Genomic DNA, 22,403 nt, shown 5'->3' with positions numbered 1-22,403 from the left:
GGTCCTGTGGAATTGCCAACTGTACATAGACTCTTGTAAGACGATTTGAAATCTTGTTTTCTTTTGTTTCGACCCAGTTTGTTATTCTGCCATCTCTACCCATTTTTGTTGCTTGTTGTTTTTAATTGTCATGTTCATATTTTAAACCATTTTAAAATATGAAGTTGCTGGGAGTCCGGCGGCGTATACATTTAATAAAAAATGACAATAATAATAAGAAATCCGGGAATTCCACAGCTGAAAATACTTGCTTCTGTCATGCATGAGTATCTATAAGGCAATTAAGGTGTCCCCTGACCAGTTCCCTTGCTATGAATGACACACTTTGAGGTGGGTCTAGGAGTCCTGCTTGCCTTCTAAGGAAGACACAGCTATGAATAACCTTGATTCAGCTGGGAATTGTTGTCACACCGATTTCAGCTGCATTATAACAAGGATGTAACATCATCTCAAGAAAGATTGCACTTGTCACTTGAGCTCCATCTTTGAAAAGAGAAAAGGGGGGGGGGGCATGGCTTGCCAGAGAACTCTTGCAATTTATTATTGGTTTGCTCCATCACAGAAGCTGGAGATCTCTTCAAAGACAGGAAGTTATCTCTTCCGCAAAGTGTTTTGTTGTGCAGCGTGAGATGTGCCTTCAGATTGCGGGAGGCTTGGTCATCACTGTTGGACATGAAAGGCCTCCAATCCCGTGCGCCTTGTATGAGGCTGGCTCGGATTTTAAGAAGAAAGCGGGTCTTTTAAACAAGTCTCAGCGATTTTGGGTTGACTTTTCTTTCCAAGTAGTTTCTCATGAAAAGTGACAGTTCTTCTTGTGACAGGTGGATTGATCCACTTATCCATTCTCGGTCTGGACTTCTCAATAAGCACGTGGTCCCGGTTTTTTATATTTCAGGATCACAACATCTATACTTCTTTTCCTTCCTCAACGTTTTGCAGAACCTGCTCTTTCTGTTCAGGGTTGATAAGGAACAAATTTGGGTTCTACCCATTTAAAGTCACCTCCAGGGTGATCAGCACAAAAGAACTGAAATTCTGATTCAGCCTAGACTTTATACATGCAAAGTAGGTACTCTAGCAATAGCTACGTTTTTTTTAATGGACTGAAAATTAGGCAGGTAAGAACTTACTTTATTATAACTCCTATTGACCACCTAGCCCATTATTTTGGTGTCCATCAGCACCAATGACCCTGTAGACATCTTTTAAAGCATTTTTTAGCCAAGCTTCTGCCTTACCTTTATTATTTCATCCTCATCCTCAGCAGCAGCAGCAGCAGCAGCAGCAGCAGCAGCAGCAGCAGCAGCAGCAGCAGCAGCAGCAACAGAAAGCTGGCATGTTGCAAAGCAAACTACCATCTTCCAGCCTCATTTTCTTTCCACGAATGTCTGTGAGCCCCAGGCAGATTCCATCAGCAATAAAAATGCCTGTGGAAATAGGAAATAAAAATGGTGGATGGCTGCAATCCAGGGCTTTGTTTGAAAGTGTGTTCACCTGTTTGGAAAAAAAGGATGAAGATTCCTAGAAGGGTTGAGTGCCTCCTAGGGGATACCACAGGGTTACTGAGAGCCCCCATGCTCAATTGCCTGATCTTAGCCCCTTTTCGGTTGTTATTTTTACAACAGAAAAATGTGGGCTTTCAAGAAACAAATTAAGAGGGACTTAGAACAAAGAAGTGGGTGTTTTGTCAGAGACCACATTCCCCAGATCAGCCTCTTCTCCTGCGGGAGCCACAGTCCTCATGCCTGATGCAAATGAATCCATTTCTGACTTTCTGAGTTTGGAAAGGACTAAGGTTGTGGGGTCCTTGGCAGAGATATTCCTAGGAGGACCTAACTTCTTTCATGCTGGCTGGGGAATTCTGGGAATTGAAGTCCAAACATCTTAAAGTTGCCGAGTTTGAGAAACACTGTTCTAGAGTGTTTGCCAGGTTCCTTTTTAAGATACATGCCATATGTATCTCCCGAGTGTCCAATACTTGGGGCTGACCTAGGGCAGCCCAGTGCCCTCCATTTAATGGCTTCCACCAGAATCTTCTTTTGAGTATCCAGTCTAACCCTCATTTCTGGATTTACCAGTGGTCTCCCATCCAAATGCTACCTGGCTGTGACCTTGCTTAATTTTTGGAAAATCAGCTAAAGTTAGCTAGATGCTGCTACCATTCTCTCCCCCTCTCTCTTTCTCCCCCCTGCTTCCTATTTCTCTCTCTCTTTCTGTCACACACATTCATACATGTTGTAGAGAGTGAGGAAAATGACCTTGATGGAGACATGCAGGAACCATTATCTAGGCCAAAGGGGCTGAAACATTCTTTAAGTCCAAAGAGACAAGATTACATTCAGAAGCGGCTCAGACACCAGCCTAATTCACTGAACTAGAAGGAGGAGGCAGAGGTACAGTGCAATCAGACTTGCAAGATTCAGTTATTGTAGCCAATCTCAATAAAAATATTTTTAGCCTTCCTGTAGAGTTGATTTCCTAGTTTGGTCTACCTAGTAGGGATGACACATGTACAGAGTGTTAAAAAAAAAGAGTAGTAGTTTCTTTGTGATAAGCCAGAACCGCACATCATTTCCCGGGCTGTGCTGGTAAGGTTAGCAGCTAAGTTTCTGTCTGTTTTGCCAAAACACACCAGAGCCCTCTGTTGCGCAACCATTGATACATACACACATACATATATATATATATGTGTGTGTGTGTGTGTGTGTGTATAAAAACACAGATAATTCTAAAAATTTCCATAGGAATTGGCTGAGCTATTATTGATTCACAGAGCACGGCAAAACATCACTGCATGAATTAGCAAACAGCTGTTTCTAATTTGAGTTTAGAACTGTACACAGAGGAACTTGTTTTAGTGTTCACTCCTTTCATTTATAATGAATTTTAATCACCGCTACAGGTGAGAAAAATGTAGAAACAAGCTTGTATCTTGTGGAAGAAACAAAGGAGAGACAGATGCTAACAGATTTACAGTCTGTGATAAAAGGAAATGTTTTGGTACACTTTACATGTAATTAGGGTGCAGCTGTTTGCAGTCCCAAACCCATGATGCACAGAAAAATATACTGTCTCTTCTGTTCCAGAGGGAGTACAGGAGAACAGTGATCCAATCCTGAAAACATTTAGTTTATTCCTGAATCTCACATGAAACTTTTTCTGCTCCGCCCCGCTTATCATCTTTTATGGCAGAATATGGTGCAGCTTGCTAAATGAAATTGATTGGGGGTGGGGGGGTGAGGAGGGCAGGGAAAGGGCCGAATTCCACACAGATTTTGATTTAAAGTATTTATCTCTTTACCCAAGGGTTTCAAAGTTTAATCAGTCAGTTGGTGACTTGATTGACAGTGCAGTTCAATGCATTCGTTGGATGCAAGCCAGCTGGAGTTCAAGGGGGTTTGCCCCAAGGAAATATATATAAGATTGTAATCTAGGATATAGGTAATGATTAGGCTGCTTTATGTATATTCTGTGAAAGGGCTTCCTGATCTGAATGGTCTTTCCTAAGCTGCCAAGACAAGATGATGCACTGGAAGGTTGCATCAGTAAATAAACCAGTAGGCTTTAAAAATGCACTTGACTAAAAGTAGGTCTCTGACCTTTTTTTTCCTAAGGAGGCATGCATATGGAGACAACCTCTGGGGAACATTTACTTTAAAAGAGATATAGGTAGATCTCGCTTAACAGCCACAACTGGGACCAGAATTTCAGTTGCTAAGCGAAGGTCATTAAGCAAATCTGACCCAATTTTGCGACCTTTTTTTGCGGTGGTCGTTAAGCGAATAACTGCGATCATTAGGAGAACCACATGGTTGTTAAATGAATCACATGGTTCCCCACTGATTTTGCTTGCTGGAAGCTGGCTGTGTCCTAACAACCAGGAAACACACTGAGACAAGGAACTGGTCTCTAATATTTATTGCTAGTACTTAACAGGAATCCTAACAAACTGAAGAAGCGTGGGGAAAACCCAGACATATAACCCCCAAGGGTTAAGGCGGTCCCGATCTGTGTCTCTTTGAATGGCTGAACAATTCCTCAGTGCTACGCATGCGCTTGACAGTCTGGATGGGAGCCCCCTGCTCGCCATCCTTACTCATGACAGGCTGGGAAGGTTGAAAATGGCAATCACAGGACCACAGGACTCTGATGGTCGTAAACGCAAACCAGTTGCCAAGCACCAAAATCGTGATCATGTGACTGCAGGGATGCTGCGATGGTTGTAAGTGTAAGGACTGGTCATAAGATGCTTTTTTCAGCACCACTGTAAGTCCAAATTGTCACTAAAGGAATGGTTGTTAAATGAGACCTATCTGTACTCTTCCGCACCCAGGAAGTCTGTGGAATTCTGGAAGTTGGGAGTCCCCAAACACTAGTGCATCTTCTCCCGTATTCATTCACTTGTCCAATTAGATCAAACAGGGTCCTCTCCCTCCAGAATGCCATCTAACGGGACCAAGTTGCAACTGCTGACTCTGCTTTGGACCCCCATGATCTAAAAAAATAACCACGGAGTGGCATTACGAGTGCCATGCCTGCTATTTGGATTCCATTTCTGAGCTCTGCTTTTGGGTTCCAGATTCATGGTTTTAACATCAGGTGAAGAAGCCCTGTTTTTGTTCATCCAGGATATTTAGTTAATGGATTTGTTCTGGGCTTGTCTGCTTTAAGTTCTGTGCCTTAATTCTACAGTTGGCGTTTTCCTTTTGTGGATGCGTTTCTTCCTGCCTTTGACTTTTATGGCGTTAGGTTTTATTTTGGATTTTTATTGGAATGGAGACCTCCGTAGCACTGGGCAGCACATGGACGTTGTAAAGGAATCAATCAATTTAGCAAAGTATACCCCCAAATGCACTATAGCTAAGTGATGTTTCAGTAATACTGTATCTTTCTCATCTTCATTGTCTCTTGGTTACTTCTGTTTATTTTTATTTATTTTGGTGGAACTGAGGTCAGTCTGAAAGATCAGTGAGGCACGTGTATGATTTATGTGACAGTGGCAAGAAAATTGTTATTAGAGGAAGACATGTGTTTATTTGGGTGCATCTTGTCTGCAATTAGCTCTTTCATGATTAAGATGAATGCAGGTAGCCTGGTAAAATGCACTGAACATTAAGCTGCTAAATGACTACGCTGTTTAGGGATCGATTATTGACTGTGTTCGCGGACCTGCCGTGACCTGCGCATCTCTCTTCAACCAGGCTTCCACAGTCTGCTTAGCATCTTCCCCCTTCTAATTAAACTTTTATTGAAACTTCTTCCTTCCTACCCCTTTCCCAAATCTGCCTGGATACTTTTCTGTTCTCGATGACAGAAGCTCTCCATGAAGACATGATTCTCCTATTTCCAAGTAGTCTCTTTCTGTAGAATTAGCCCTTTTTAATGGTTTTAATCTCCTTTTAGAAAAGATTTCTTTCCCTTATCCTGCTAAATTATGGTGATGGCATTAGGATAGAATTATGATTGATCCAGTTTGTTGTTTTTTCTCCTCCTGCTATGAATTTTTCACAGGTGCTCTTCTGATATTTTCCAAAGCCTTTTGCTCATGCTTAGGACCAGAGGGCTTTAAAAATCGCTCAGTTTCCCCATTATCATCATGGTCAACATCATCGTCATCATCATCATCTATATTCCACCTTCAGGATTGCTGTCTTCATTTTATCCTCACAGCAGCTTCCCTGTGAGGTAATTTGGACTGAGACTGAATGACTGGCCCCAAACCATCTCTTGAGATTTTTGGCTATTGGTGGAATTATTATTATTTTTATTATTATTAAATTTCTATGCCGCCCATCTCCCAACACCTCTGGGATTTATACCTGAGTGTCCCCGTCCTAGACTAATGCCTTAACTGTTAACCTGCTGTCTGAGTCAAGATGACCTTGTCATTTAATCCATCCCCATACTTGGGATAGGGGATTCCCAGCAGATTACTCTCCAAATGTGACCTGAAGACCTTCTGTGAGAACGAGTCCCTTTCTCCTTTGGAAAATATTCCCATACTTACCTTCAAGGTGTTTCTCCAAACACTGAGTGAAATTCTACCCTGTATAAGAGAGAGAGGGATCATCTAGCAGAGGAACCTGACTTGATTCACCTGGCCTCTACTGAGGATGTTTTTCTTTCCTAGGACTAACTCTGTTCCTATCACCTAGGGTGATACAGGTAATCCTCATTTAGCAACCACAATTGGGACCGGCAACTTGGTTATTAAATGAAGCAGTCACTAAGTGACACTGTGATTGTACTTATGATTTTATTCCATCTTTCCTTTGCTTTACAGACCTGCAAAAGTTGTAATGCAAGGATTGGTTGTAAAGTCACTTTTTCATCACTGTTGTAACTGTGAACGGTCACTAAACAAGGCAGTAGCTAAAATGAGGACTACCTGTAGCTGAACTTCCATGCTTAGCTCAGTCACACTTATCTTGTAGCTTCCATGTTTCTAGGTTGGAGAAGGCTAGCCTGGATCAATGTCCTAGATTAAAAGTAGACCAGACCACAATGCATGGTTCTCAGTTGTTGCTTAGAACTTCCACCAGCATGGCCAACAGAGAGGGCTGATTGAAGGTGGAGTTTAAATGACATCTGGAGGGCTGCATATTTCCCATTCATGACACTGCCGGAAGGAGAGAGTCTCCTTGATCTCCTTGGCAATCCATGCTCTGAATGAGTGGCAGACTATATGGGTATATTCTGCAGCTTCACTGACCTGCATTGGCTTCAGCCTTGGTACTTCAATGCCGATTCTCCACAACCTTGGTCCTATCAGGCTCCGCTGTTAGGTATTCCCTTTCCTGGGCTTCAGCTTTGCAGGGTAAAACCACACATAGGATTGCTCTTGCAGTGTTGTGACTTCTTTTGCAACATGGTGCTTTGAACCCTGGACTGATTGAATGGTGCTTCGTAACGGGCTGTGAGAATGACCTTGGGAGACAGGAGGAAGAGTCGCAGCCTAAACAATGGTCAGATAAGAGAGATCTGAGTCCAGAGGAGGAATGGGGTGAGAAAGCATCTCAGAAGGGACCCTCCCTAGTTCTCTGGAAAGTAAAGGCAGGGTGGGGGGAGAGATGCTTTCAGACTTGCAAGATTCAGATACTGTAACACTACAATAAAGGTAGCATTAGTACTCATAGTTTTGATCCTGTCTGGACTATCACGAAGGGCCGACACTCATTTTTAATCATATTGGGGGGTTGCCAGGGGCATTTTGAATCTAAGAAAATGCCATGAGAGCAAATTTGCCATTTTCATTGCTCTAGTTTAAAGCCCTCTGACCCCCTCCACCCACCCACCCCCAGCAGCAGCAGCAGCTTGCGTTTCCCCGGAGGACCCCAGCTGGCATGAGGTGGGAATAAGTTTGTGCAGTGGTTTGCTGGTCCTTCCTCACCGAATTTAATCGAGGGAGCAAGCAGGCAGCCAGCTGAATCTTTCCAGCCAGAAGAGCCTATTAATTCTAGTCCTTGGGGTAGGTGGGTGGAGAAGCATCTCCCCCTTCCTGGCTTGGCCAGGGAGGCCTCCTGTGACAATAGCTGACAGAGCCTGTCCAGGGCAAGGTTTGGAAATTTGCTCATTATGGCCCCTGTCATTGATTTACAATTGGCAGAGTGAGGTTCAATTTCTCATCTGTGCAAGTCATGATCGTAGGCCCAAGCAGCACACTGGGCGTGAGGCGATAAATTAGGCAAGAAAAAAAAAATGGAGATATTTCCTCTTAAATGCACGCCAGATTTCTTCTGTGGCAGGAGGGACAGAGTGTGCACGCCAGAGACATCCTCTTTTAGGCACTTTGTCTTATCTGGTTTATGTTCATTTCTGAAAAACAGAAAATAGGTTGATGCTGCTCTTTGATAGACCCGTGCCCAGATGGGTTTACAATAAGACATTGATGGGGAAAAAGAAAAGAAAAAGCATAGTATTCTAATGGACACTGAAATGTTATGCGCAAAATTAGCAGAGGGGGGGAAAAATAGCAAACTGTAGCATGACAGGTTCAGATTCTGCCCATCACCAATATCCAAAGTGGAAGGAAAGTCTTTGCCTGACCCAAACAAATAATGGATTATTGTGCAAATCTTTTCACATATAATTCCATGCAATGGATTAGTAATGTAAAAAATACACAGGGAGCATATCCTGTTATTCTCTGACACACCGGAATGTTTCAGAGTAGGATAAAGAAAATGAAAAGAGCTCCCCTCGATGAGGTAGACACTGTCTCTGTAATACAGCTTTGCGGTAAAAGTTATTTTGATACTGCTGAGATGATGATGGCTTGCCAGTCATGCAGAGAAGAGCTTCACTGTCACAGTGCAGTCCAAAGCATGCAGGCTTGAATGCCGGTTGCACTGTGTTCGGTGGGACTTCCTCCTAGGAAAATGCACATTCGATTTCAGCCGTAAATACAAAGGATGCCGATGGGGAATTACGCCGGTGGAGAAGGCTGGAGGGTAGGCAATTGGAGAAGGAGGTCATCTGGCTACATCTTCCTTGGTGTGAGTTTTATAGAGTTGCTATACAACTCCAGAGAAGGTTGTGTTCTGTCTTCCCACTGTTCCAGTCTCATGCAGGCAAGGAACTTGGTCAGAGGAGTTGCTCAAGGACAGAGGGGTGTAAAATGTTTTGAAGACTAAACCTTTCAATTTCAAAACCAGCTATGCCAATCTCAGTGGAAGTGTTTTAACATTGTTTTGGCCTCTCCGGTAGTGTCCCTAGCCTGGACTTGAAATGCTCTTACATATCTCTACCTAAGTATTTCATAGGATGTAATGGGCTGAATGTATTGATATATGCTCATCCTTGCAGAAGATGAACCCATGAGCAAGTAGAACCATTTTGGAAGTAGCTTGCTGAAGCTTTGGACCTTATTCTGAAGTACAGTGAATGTGGAACATTACCTGAGTCAGAAACTTAGAATTATCTACCCTGTTTATTGTCCTGGATCTGTCAGATTTCAGAAAGAAGTCTTTCTCAAGTTCTACCTGGAGATACTGGGATCTCAGTAAGTTGGGACCTCTCTGAGCTGGCCTTTCTGGTGGAGAAGCCTTGAAAACATCCAGATAATACGCTACAAGGGAGTAGAGAAATCGGTACCAACAACATTGGAGAGCACAAGTTCTCTCACTTCTGTTGTGGATAATTTAAATTACCCCATTTTTGATGCTATAAGGTGGTGTTTCTCAACCTCAGCAACTTTAAGATGTGTGGACTTCAGTTCCCAGAATTCCCCCAGCCAGCGGGAATTCTGGGAGTTGAAGTCCATGAGGTTGAGAAACACTGCTGTAAGGCATGCCTGTTCTGAACAAACAGCACTAGATGTTACTTGGATATCTAAGGATGTTGGAAATGGTACATTACCATTCTATAGGGCTTATTTCTGGGTACCTGTCTGCCGGAAGGTATGGGAGGGGCCACACTTTTTATTCTTTCCAGCACAATGGACTGTTGGAAAGAGATTATGTAAAGGAGCTCTGTCTGTCTTTCGTTCAGCAGGATAACTGGTCTAAATTTGGTCCAGAATAACTGCTGATGGAAACAGGACAGAACTGGACCAAATTTGAGATAGAGAGACAGTTTGGCTGGCTAGGTCCACATCTGCTGAGCTTCCCTGAAACAGTAACACTAGGTCAGAGGTCTTGGGCTCCACTGCTTGTGGAGCAAGCAGGCAAGGGGCAGTATATGAAGTCCTGAAGAAGTTTGGTAGCCATGAGGTGGATCCCTAGCAGTTGATTACAAACATACATGTGGATCCTCAGAGCAGAAGCTACCAAGGAGAGGTGAGGAAAGATCGATATCATTATTGTGCATTTGTGAACAGTGGAGAAATGAGAAAGAGTAAAGCAATTGCAGTGATTGAGGTTGGGGGTAGGGGGAGATTCAGCTGTGTAGAGTCCGCAATCCTTTATGTTTGATTGATTTCGGTTGAACCCATTTTCTTTTCCTGTGCAAGGGAAAAGATCTATGCAAACCCACGCTGGATAAATCAAGTCAGTATTCCGGTTCTTGCATTTATTCCACAATATGGCCAAATTCCCCCCAACAGATTCCCAGGTGCCACGCTGAGGAAATGCGTGCCATCTCTGGCTACTGCTGGAGTTGCTGCCGTCTCACTGCAGAGTTGGCAGACACACAGGACATGAGATTGGCACTGCAGTCGGACTGCCTCTGAGCACAGAGATGAAGCACCTTTAAAGTTAGGTGCGTTGGCTAAGAGGTTGCCCTTCCTATTTAAAAGAAAAATCCCTGGGCAACCCTTTGCCATTCATGGGTGGCTGAAAAGCCATTGGACATATTGTCACGTTGAGCTTTGGCCCATCAATTTCTGGATTGTTTTAGGTGCAACAGGGCGTTTAGGAAAATCTATCTTGTTTATGTTGCACTACTATTAAGTGATGCTCTGTGGGTGTGTGGGTGTGCATGTGTGTGTGAGAGAGAGAGTCTGACTGCATTCTCTAATCGTTAGCCTTTCTTGTTTCGGAGCAAGACGATATTTCCAGGCGACATTATTTGAAATCTGTTCCAACTTCTATCTGCGGAAAAAAATGCTTGTGTTCCAGCACTTAATGCAGCAGCTCTTAGAAACGTTGGTGTTGCTCTGAGCCTTGTTGTGTTCTCTTTTCTTGAGTCGCTGTTTATTGCGCGACAATCGAGTAGACAGGTGTTAAACCTGCTTGGGGGACTGGGAAGGGCAAGGGGGAAAGGGAAGGAAAGAGAAATCGCTTCACAGAATTGTGTTCTGCAGTTGGCACATTTGTTTTTGTATTATTATTTTTTTTAAAAGAGACCGATTTGTGTCCCTGTATGGGGGTGGGGGGGGCTTTCTTTTTCTATTGCTCAAATATCTCTTTAAAATTCAAGAGGGTTGTGCTGTTGGTTCTTTCGTTTTGTTTTTCTTCAGTGGTAGATTTTCTTTTTCCTCCTCTCTCCCTCTCTCTCATTCTACCGGAGTAGCAGAAGGGCCATAGTGTTGTGGAACGGCTTTGTCCCTACTTTCACAGATGCACTGGGAATTGTTTTTAATCTCCTTTCTGCTTTCCCATTACAGATGGCGAAGACGACCCACAACTCTCCTGGGTAGCTTCATCTCCCTCCAGCAAAGACGTTGCATCACCCACTCAGATGATAGGAGATGGGTGTGATCTCGGCATCGGAGAGGAGGAAGGGGGGACCGGCCTGCCGTATCCCTGCCAGTTTTGCGATAAGTCCTTCATTCGCCTGAGCTACCTTAAAAGGCATGAGCAGATTCACAGCGACAAGCTACCTTTCAAATGTGCCTACTGCAGCCGGCTCTTCAAGCACAAGAGGAGCAGAGACCGGCACATTAAGCTGCACACGGGGGACAAGAAGTACCACTGCCACGAATGTGAGGCGGCCTTCTCTCGCAGCGACCACCTCAAAATCCACCTGAAGACGCACAGCTCAAGCAAACCCTTCAAGTGTACCATCTGCAAGCGAGGCTTCTCCTCCACCAGCTCCCTGCAGAGCCACATGCAGGCCCACAAGAAGAACAAGGAGCACCTGGCTAAGAGCGAGAAGGAGGCCAAAAAGGATGACTTCATGTGTGACTACTGCGAGGAGACCTTCAGCCAGACTGAAGAGCTGGAGAAGCACGTCATGACGCGCCACCCACAGCTGTCAGAAAAGGCTGACCTGCAGTGCATCCATTGTCCAGAAGTATTTGCTGATGAAAATGCTCTCCTGGCCCACATCCACCAAGCTCATGCCAACAAGAAACATAAGTGTCCCATGTGCCCTGAGCAGTTCTCTTCAGTGGAAGAAGTCTACTGCCACTTAGATAGCCATCGCCAGCCTGATTCCAGCAACCACAGCATCAGCCCAGACCCTGTCTTGGGCAGCGTGGCCTCCATGAGCAGCGCCACACCAGACTCCAGTGCATCGGTAGAACGGGGCTCCACCCCTGATTCGACCTTGAAACCCTTGAGGGGGCAAAAGAAAATGAGATCGCTGGAAAGGGAAGAAGGCCAGGCTTGGTCAAAGGTAGCCTACAGCTGCCCTTATTGCACCAAACGTGACTTTAACAGTCTTGCTGTTCTGGAGATCCATCTGAAGACCATCCATACAGATAAATCTCAGCAAAACCACACATGCCAGATTTGCCTTGAATCCATGCCTACCTTATATAACCTGAACGAACATGTGCGGAAAGTGCATAAAAACCATGCATATCCTATGATGCAGTTCAGCAACATTTCTGCTTTCCACTGTAACTATTGCCCGGAGATGTTTGCCGATATCAACAGTCTGCAGGAACACATCCGTATTGCCCATTGTGGGCCAGGAGCCACAGCACAAGATGGTAATAATGCCTTCTTTTGCAACCAGTGTTCCATGGGCTTTCTGACAGAAGCTTCTCTGACTGAGCATATCCAGCAGACTCACTGCAACATTGGGAACTCAAAATTGGATTCCCCTGTTGTTCAACCATCCCAGTCTTTTATGGAAGTTTATTCCTGTCCGTATTGCACGAACTCGCCCATTTTTGGCTCCATTCTCAAGCTAACAAAACATATTAAAGAAAACCACAAGAACATCCCACTGGCACATAATAAAAAGTCAAAAGGTGAGCAGAGCCCAGTTTCTTCGGATGTCGAAGTTTCTTCCCCCAAAAGACAACGGCTTTCTGCTAGCGTCCATTCTGTTTCAAATGGCGAATACCCATGTAATCAATGTGAGCTGAAGTTCTCCAACTTTGAAAGTTTCCAGACCCATCTGAAGTTGCATTTAGAGTTGCTGTTAAGGAAGCAGTCGTGCCCTCAGTGCAAAGAAGACTTTGATTCCCAAGAGTCTCTACTGCAGCACCTCACTGTCCATTACATGACGACCTCGACACATTACGTATGCGAGAGCTGTGACAAGCAGTTTTCATCAGTGGATGATCTGCAGAAGCATCTCCTAGACATGCATACGTTTGTCTTGTATCACTGTACCCTGTGTCAAGAGGTTTTTGACTCCAAAGTATCCATCCAAGTGCACTTGGCAGTGAAGCACAGCAATGAGAAAAAAATGTACCGCTGCACAGCATGTAACTGGGATTTTCGGAAGGAGGTGGACCTTCAGATCCACGTGAAGCATAGCCATTTGGGCAACCCGGCAAAGTCACACAAGTGCATCTTTTGTGGGGAGACCTTTAGCACAGAGGTGGAGCTGCAGTGCCACATCACCACCCATAGCAAAAAATACAACTGCAAATTCTGCAGTAAAGCTTTCCATGCCATTATCCTGCTCGAAAAACATTTGCGGGAGAAGCATTGTGTCTTTGATGCTGGCACCGAGAATGGTACGGCTAACGGCATGACGCCAGCCAGCAAGAAGGCTGAGTCTGCAGATATCCAGAACATGTTGATAAAAAACCCAGATACTTCCAATAGCCATGAAGCTAGTGAGGATGACATTGATGCCTCTGAACCCATGTATGGCTGTGATATCTGTGGGGCAGCATATACAATGGAAGTCCTTCTGCAGAACCATCGTTTAAGGGATCATAACATCCGACCTGGGGAGGATGACTGTTCCAGGAAGAAAGCTGAGTTCATCAAAGGTAGTCACAAGTGTAACATCTGCTCAAGGACCTTTTTCTCAGAGAATGGCCTCCGGGAACACATGCAGACCCATCGGGGCCCAGCAAAGCATTATATGTGCCCCATTTGTGGGGAGCGCTTCCCATCCCTCCTGACCCTGACGGAGCATAAAGTAACTCATAGTAAGAGCTTAGATACAGGCACGTGCCGGATCTGCAAAATGCCACTGCAGAGCGAAGAGGAATTCATTGAGCACTGCCAGATGCACCCTGATCTTAGGAATTCCCTCACTGGGTTTCGTTGTGTGGTCTGCATGCAGACGGTCACCTCAACTCTTGAGCTGAAAATCCACGGAACGTTCCATATGCAAAAGTTGGTAGGGAACTCTGCGACGTCATCGCCCAACGGCCAGGCTTTGCAGAAACTATACAAGTGTGCTCTGTGCTTGAAAGACTTCAGAAACAAGCAAGACCTGGTGAAACTGGATGTTAATGGTCTACCATATGGTCTGTGCGCTGCTTGCATGGCCCGGAGCACCAATGGACAGTCCTTAGGCCTGGCTGTTCCAGACATTAGTGAAAGACCTTGCGGTAGCCTGAGATGTCCAGAGTGTAGTGTCAAATTCGAAAGTGCTGAAGAGCTAGAGAGCCACCTCCAGCTGGATCATCGAGACCTGACGCCTGAAACCAGTGGCCAAAAGAAGGGTACCCAGACATCCCCCATTCCCAGAGTAAGTATTGCCATAGATTACCCTTTTTATGATCATCGCAACAAATCAGTATTCTGTTCAAAACTTCACATGTTGTGCATGGTTGAAATATATACAGGTGGTCCTTGGTTAACGACCATGTGTTCAGTGACTTACAACAGTGCTGAACAAGTGGTGCTTACGATTGGTCCTCAAAGTTCCAGCTGTTGCAGTGCCCCTGTGGTCATGTGATTGCAATCTGGGCAGTTGGCAACTGGCCCAGATTTCTTACCATCGCAGCATCTTGTGGTCACATGATCGTGATTTGCGACCTTCCCTGCCAGCTTCCCCCAAGCAAAGTCAGTGGGGAAACTGGCAGGAAGTTGGAAGTCGTGGTCATGTGAGGTCCTTGCTTAATGACCCATGGTGATTTGCTTAATGATGGTAATGTGGGACTGCTGGAACTGCCATCACTAAGCGGCGCGATCATGTGACATTGCACTTTACGACCCCATTGCTTTGCAATGAAAATTCCAGTCCCAATTGCTGTCATTAAGTGAGGACAACCTGACTTCCATAAGTCAAGAGGAAACTTCCATTCTATTCAGTACTGAAAATGTCTTTGTGTGCATCTAGCTCTTCCAAACCCTAGAGTTGGTACCAAAAATTCTGTTTATGTGGGAGTTCCATGCCAACACTGAAAGTGGATAAAATTTTGGATTGGGGTATGTCTGCTCTACAGTCATTACCCTTAAAAACTTGAGTCAGATTGTCTAATTGCAAAAATGAAGTAGCGTAGGTTTAATTTTTTTTTCCTAAAAAGGAAGTATCTAAAACTTTACTTGATTTTAAGTGGTGGTAGTGGTGATGTTCTTTGGACAAAATGACTTTCTTTAGAGACTGGGTGGAAATAAAGATTGTTTCATGGTTAAGTGATAATGAAGTGCCATACCCTAAAAATATTTGTGTAAAGCATGATTCCTCTGCAAGCTAGTTCTAGGCAAAGTTGGAAAAATGTCTAAAAATTGCTGTTATTGTCCTGAAAATTATTGGACAGGGAGGCAATGAGTCTCAGTAAATAATTAATTTCTGACTGATATTATTTCAATAAGAAATAATTTTTGCAGAGAAGATAATTTGATAACTTTGGATACTATTTCTGTGGATCCTTTTAATGCTGAAGAGGGGGAATGATGCAGCAGGACCCTCCACATGATATGTTGTCACATGGCAATCTATTCATTCTGCTTTGCTCAGCCTCCAATGTGCAGGCCGGAAGTGGGAATTCCGAAGTGTTCAGTTAGCTCCTGTTATGCATCACTAGTTCAGAACTTTGCAGAGTCATTGGGAGGCAAACAAATATCATCATCATCATCATCATCATCATCATCATCATCATCATCATCATCATCTGTAAAAGAGCTTCTTCTAGGCCTTTTTCATTTAGGTTCAGTTTAAGTACAGCCCAAACCACATTCCTCCTAGGCTAGCAGCTGTTTTCCTTAGACATCCTATACTGCTTTGAGTCAAAAAAGTAAAGCTAGACATGCTCTTTGTCTCCGAATAATATTCTTGTGCATTCAGACATGAAAGGTTTTCTTGCATGCATGCATGTATGGCCATCATGCTGTTCCCTTTGGGGCAAACAACATTATGCAGAGCCCAGAAAAGGAGTAAGAAATAGTAAGCCAAAGGAATTAAAGGCATGAGCTAAAAGGAAAGGAAAGGAAGTATCTAAAACCAGTTTGCATCAACAGCATTCACTCGACATCTCCATGACTTTCTATCCTTTCATCCTCTGTGTCCATCCATTGCTTCATTTATTGCCTTTTGTTCTTTAAAGGCTTTCTTTCTTTTTGATTCTACACCAGGGGTCCCCAAACTCTTCAGCTCATCAACCCCTTCATGAACTTTGAGATTATTCACTGAGCTCCAAATATTTATTATATGAAAATAATTTAATAAATACAACTTTAACTAATAGTACTATGAATAATAACCACCACCACAACAATGGATAGTCTCATTGACCCTTGGGGTGTTGATATTGACCTCTTTGGAGAACCCTGTTCTAACAAAGCATTGACTAAGTAGCAACCAGACTTGCTCATGATCAGACTAGGATCTGCTTCCTGAATATGAGTTTTTCCAGATAAATTTGCCACTGGCTTTGGTAATGAACTGGTTTGACTATTTCATCACATGGGGAAAATCTGCCAAGCTTTCCAAGGTTTTTGCAGCCTTCCTTCAAATTTCCATTTGTGGCTCAGCTGACCACTGATTCCTCGGCACCCCAAATACAGCTGGAAAGACTATCAAGGCTCATAACTTTTCCTTGGGTGGTGAGTACAGTTGTGGAATGCTCTGACATTGTGGCTATCCTACCATTTGAATGATGCTTGACGTAGAACACGAAGCTGCCAACTTGTTCAACACCCATCCAAGGGTCTTTCCCCCCACTTGATCCTGAAGTCTCCTGACAAAGCATCATCCTGTAGGAGGCTATGATGAAGTTGTGAAAAGTCACCCGCAAAGCTTTTGCCTGTGGTGGCAGTATGTTGGGTTCAAAGGTTTCTTGGTGATTGAAACAATCCAACCAACAGCTTCTTCTGCTTTGTTCCACTCGATGCTTTGGCGTAGTGCTCCCTGGAGGTCAAGTGAATCAGTGACTAGACCAGTCTCCAGCTGTGATGCACATCTAATTCTGCAGAGAATAAAATACAGAATGGAAACACCTCTCCCTTCAGTGTGAAGCCCCTTGGGTGCTTGTCATCCAAAACTACTTATTAGCCTGGTCACCGTCTTTCTACTTTTTTCTTTCTTCATTGCACTTTGCCCTCATCTTAAAGAACAGACCTGTTCTTTTATGGCAGGCTAATTCCAGTTTTGTATGGCTGCACACAGACAGTGGCTTCAGTACTTCAAACTCTCGCTGCACAATTATTATTTTTTTTACTACTATTCTTCTCGCTTCCTCACAGTCGTCCTGAATGGAAATTGATGCTGTCCCCCTCACACCTACTTTTAACTATATCTCTTCAACAAGAGCTTCCATGTTTTCTCTTTTCTCTGGAGAGAATTTAAGTTCTTCAACAAAGTAAATGTGTTGAATCGTATCCCAAGAGGGCAGATTTTTCTTGTAGAAGATAATGAAAAAATCAGAATTCAGGCTTGTGCCAAATTACACTTTACTGAAGGCTTTGAGACTGGCATATATGCTAATGTTTTAGGTCTGTCATTCTACTTTGTCATTAACAGGATCAGTTCCCTTAGTAGATTGATGGATGCAAACAAGGTCTATGCCCCTTTCATCTAACCCATCTAAATCCTCCTTGCAGATTATCAGTTTGTCCTTCTCTGCTCCGTTTCTTCAGCCTTCAGTAATTATGGAAGGATGTGGGCCCTTCTTATTGGAATGGGGAATATTCTCCTTTAGCAACAGCATCTTTCTTTTTGAAGCAACAAATTATGTGAATTCAGATGATGTCTGTATTATGATGAGTGTTCCCATATCATCTCCAGTTTTGGAAGTGTGAGTAGAACATGATTTACTCACCTCCATTTCCATTCAAGATTCCACTGTTGGTGAGCAGCTTTGCATCATGCTTTTCTAGGATTAATATACCTGAATTTGGAGGGCATCCAACTCCCTCTCCAGCTCTTCATTGCTTGATGTTTCAGAACATCAACTTGATATTCTTCAGATGAGTTGGGATGATGATGCCCTCAAGTCCCAGTCAACTAGGCCAATTCTGGGAGCTGTCACCTCAACAAATCTGGAAAACTCCACGATGAGGAAAGCTGGTAGAAATAGAACTGCAGCTGTTCTCATTTATTTGATCAAAGAAGATGCTGGGCTGTCTTCCCTTTTGCAGTGATCTCCTTGACTATTGCTGTAGAAGGATGCAAGGGTTGGAAAGATAAGTTGCAGGTTTCAATTAACATTGGCAGCATCCAGGATAGGACCTGAGGGATCCCCGTAATTCCCATCCTTATTCCCATCCTTATTCAAGTCTCTTTCTGAATACACATACACAGAGACATACATAGACATCAGTTGTTTCTGAAGAAGGTGGCTTGCAAGTTGGCCCATAGATTTTGGTAGATTTCAGAATCATAGGTAGAGGCCCCTGAGTGCTCATAGCATTTTCCAGAGAACAGTAAATTTCAGTAGCTTGTTAAAGAGGTGCATCGAAGATATCTAGGGAAACTAAATTGAACAACACACTGTTCTCTGTTTTCTAATCTCTTGTTGATTTGTAGTACAACAGGTAAAATGCAGTTTTTACGCAGCCAGCCTTGTATGTGCAATACCAACTGAGCTGTCCAAATGACGTTACTACTCTCTAATTCTTGACCAGTTCCTCTTTTTTTCCCTGGATCATTATTGATTTTCCTTTTCTTTTACACAGAGCCTAACAGTGGAGGATTAGGGGGAAAAATGGTATCGTCAGAGCGAAGCTATGTTGAGATTACATTAAAAACAGTAGGAGTACATGTTTCCATTAAATGCAAGCCTGTATTGGTATCTTGGCTCAGAAGTGAAAGGTACACTTGGAATATAGGAAGTGCTCTGGATTCCAGTAATACTGTACTAACAAGTTCATCTTTGAAACCCAGCAACTGAGCCTTAGAAAATTCTCAAAATATCTTACAAGGTAGACACTGCAGGAAAAGGCATCACAGAAGAGAAACCTTTGAGAAATAATTACCACTAAGAAGATGAGAAAAGAAGATGAGAAGATTTTGTTTGATTGGGTACTTCCTTTTAATGACTTGTGTAGCACATCCTGGACAAGAGCATGGCATATTTTTTTTTTGGGGGGGGTGCTTTTTACAATTTTGTTACAATTTTGTACTGGGTGCATTTACAAAAGGACTTCCTTGGCAGCTTTCACATTAACAAGTTGACTAGCACTGAGGCCGTGGTGAGTCACCAAACATCCATTTCTTAGAGACAAACTGATGGAGTCACTCTCCATGGTTGCCTCTAGCTCTCTAAAAGTGCGGTCCATCATCTGATCTTAGCTCACTGGGATTTTTTTCCTGAGCCTTTCCAACACCCTCTCCAACACAGAGGTGGACTACAGTCAACAAGTGTTTTTATTTTCTAAGACTGCTTACAATGCCAGTGTTGGTCCCAGAGGTATTCTTGAAAATTAAAGAGATGCCACTGAGCTTGGAGAGCACCAAGAGAAATGTCAGCAGTCACATTAGGCTGTATGTGAGTTTCCTGGTCTTGAACAGGAACATTTTTAATTCTTAAAATCAAACCTCTGCTTTTCATTCAGTGGATCATCTCACTGAAGTCCATAAATTATTGCTTAGTAGTAGATCACATACTCTTCAAGTAGTTAATCCCAGATTCAGTCTTTGACTTCTGTCTGAAACCCTGGTGAGCAGTTGCCAGTCACTTTAGTCTATAATGGACCAGATAGGCCAACAGATTGATTGCCATGGATCATACCATGCACCCCTTTTTTCTAGAAAGTTCTGGTTTTATTTACAGTTGATGTAACAAATCAAAACTTTATTACAGTCATAGATCAGCAGCATAAGGAGGGTTGGGTACAGTCATTTAAAAAACATGGAAAATGCAGAATAATGAAAAGTTAAAACAAATGAAAAGCTAAAAGCTATTCCAGTTGGGGTAATTCCTTATTATTTCAAGCAGAAGTAGGCAACCTATGTTCTTCCAGATACTTTGGACTTCAAATCCCACCGTTCTGCAACCAGTTCAATGGCAAGAGTTGATTGGTGCTGTAGCCCAAAGAACTAGAAGACACCGGGTTGCCTACTCTTTTATATAAGCAAGCCCCAGAGTGAAACCATTCTAATTACAGAAGCAGGAAGTAGTTCTCTGCAGAGTACAGAGACAGTTTTTGTGCACAGGAGAGACAGAACTGATGCATTATTCCTTTGGGATTTGCAAAATACATCTGGTGATTTTCAGGGTATAACTGAGATTGAGTGATATTCTCAACTTCTTGGGTTAATCTGTTAAACTGGGGTATTTATACCCTTCCATATGCATTCTCAAGTTTTGTTACTCATATTTGAGGTACTGTATATGCATTGCTGCACCAGATGTCAGCTATCTTTCCTGACATTGCTTCCAAGCAACCACCTTTTATGCTATTTGGTTTGATAATGTAAAATGACTTGCTCTGCAAGAAATAAAAATAGAACGAGATGTTAGCAATGGACTTCTAATGGACTTTGCCTTCTGATGTGATTGCTTCAACTTTTAATACTGATACTAATTATTCCTAGACGTTTTGTCCCTGTGTCATTGCTAAGAAGGCACAACCTTGCCACTTTTAAATACAAACATCTTTTCTGATTGAATAAAACAAGCATGTGTCATTGCTTCTTCATGGTTTATCCTTGTTCAGCAGCTAAGCTTCAATAGCCTGGCACAGGAAATGTGTAATAAATGGTGGGGAAAAAAACTGACTCATGTTTCATTGTAGATTTCTGTAATTTTCTGGAATTCATGCCTTCACTTCCAAAAGGAATGTGTGTGTATGCTATTCTGTGAGTGTTGTACAGTTTCTTTAATGTCTTTTTCTGAAATCACATTCCTCTTATTTGAAGACTAAACACATTTTATTGCAAGGAATAAAACACTTGGAATACTTTAACAATATAAGCTTGCCATTCTTGTCCATACTTACAGGGAATTGCATTGTCTAGGGGTGATAAAAAACAAAAAAGTCACAATCATGTCTCAGCCCACCACGATCAACTGGTGTTATATTTTCAGTGATCATTAAAACATTCCCTCCCTCCCTCCCTCCAGGTATTTTGGGGCAGGAGGTACAATATAGTTGATTTTATAAAGCTGGTCTTCCATTAAAATTTAAATTAAGTTGGAATTACTGTGATTGCCTTATTGAATGGTGAACTTGCCAGAAGTTACGTGGTCTTGCAGATACAGAAGTCATTCAGACTTTCACAATAAAATCTGAAATAATTCATTGATGGACTATATTTGTTCCTGGAAAACGGTCCTGGATGCTGGGCTTTGTTGAAACAAGCAAACGGATAAACAACAACTCCTGCAGTCAGTGACCAGTGGAGATAATATCTACTTACAGGAATGGGAAAGTATTGACTGGGTTTATTTAATACATCACTTAGGCATGATGTATTAAATAAACCACAATTGGATGGATTTATGCAACACACTAATCCATAAACTCTGCTTTACAAGCCACAGTGGCTGTGTTCACAAAACTGAGTTAAAACCAAACAAACTACCTTATGCTTAATGCAAGGAAGAAACCTAGTCATCATTATGTCAAATCAGTTGGAAATATATACATACATACATACATACATACATACATACATACATACATATATATATATATATATATATATATGATTTTCATAACTGGTTTTTTAGTTAAAATGATTGCTTTTGTAAGTTCATCAGCCGAATTTTACTGTTTCAAACATTAGCTACAAGAATGAAAGAAAGATTACATGCAAGAAAGTAGTCATAAAATCTGTAATACTGGCTTACTTGTTAAACCTCCCAGAGAACAAAAATTTAATTTAGAAGATGGAATAATGGAATATACACTGATAGCATTTAGTGTATCCCTAAACTGAGATTTAATGTTATGGGTATAAAGCTCAGGTTTGCATGGCCCTGCTTTCTTTTAGACATTGCTTCAATTCCCTTTTTGTGGCACTAGTATGCTGAACCTTTGTTTGCTTGCAAATCATGAATTCATTCCAATTATTACTGAAGCTAGCAGACAGGTTTCTGGAAACCATTGTTTGGCAGGTCCAAATGGAACAGCAAAATGTAATTTGCAGTGGAAACAGGTATGGAAGTATTCAATCTTCATGCACAAGGGAAGGTGATTATGTGCCATTAAGTCAGCATTGACTCTTACTGACCACATAGACATATCATTACATCATCATATCATTTTCTCCATGATGATCTATCCCTAACTTGGTCCTTCTGGTACTCCATCATCACTCTGAGTCCACCCAACTTGCTGCTGGTTGTCCTCTTCTTCTCCTCTTTCCTTCCACATTTCCCAGCATTAGAGCCTTCTCCAAAGAGCTAGATCTTTGCATCATATATTGTATGTAGTAGGATAATTTGAGCCTTTTCATTTGTGGCTTGAGTGAGAACTCTGGGTTGATTTGTTCGA

The 22,403-nt window shown here is 42.7% G+C and overlaps 1 protein-coding gene across 2 annotated transcripts in view; it reads left to right on the top strand.

Moving 5' to 3' along the window:
• ZNF423 (zinc finger protein 423) overlaps positions 1-22,403 on the top strand; it is a 239,053-nt gene that overhangs the window by 108,126 nt on the left and 108,524 nt on the right. For both annotated transcript variants that reach the window (XM_063312809.1, XM_063312810.1), the window contains exon 4: positions 11,045-14,268. In XM_063312809.1, the coding sequence (XP_063168879.1) occupies positions 11,045-14,268 (3,224 nt within the window). The remainder of the gene's footprint in view (positions 1-11,044; positions 14,269-22,403) is intronic.

Source organism: Candoia aspera, chromosome 11 (genome assembly GCF_035149785.1).
Source record: "Candoia aspera isolate rCanAsp1 chromosome 11, rCanAsp1.hap2, whole genome shotgun sequence".
NCBI classification, from domain to species: domain Eukaryota; kingdom Metazoa; phylum Chordata; class Lepidosauria; order Squamata; family Boidae; genus Candoia; species Candoia aspera.
This window is presented reverse-complemented; position numbering and strand designations above follow the sequence as displayed.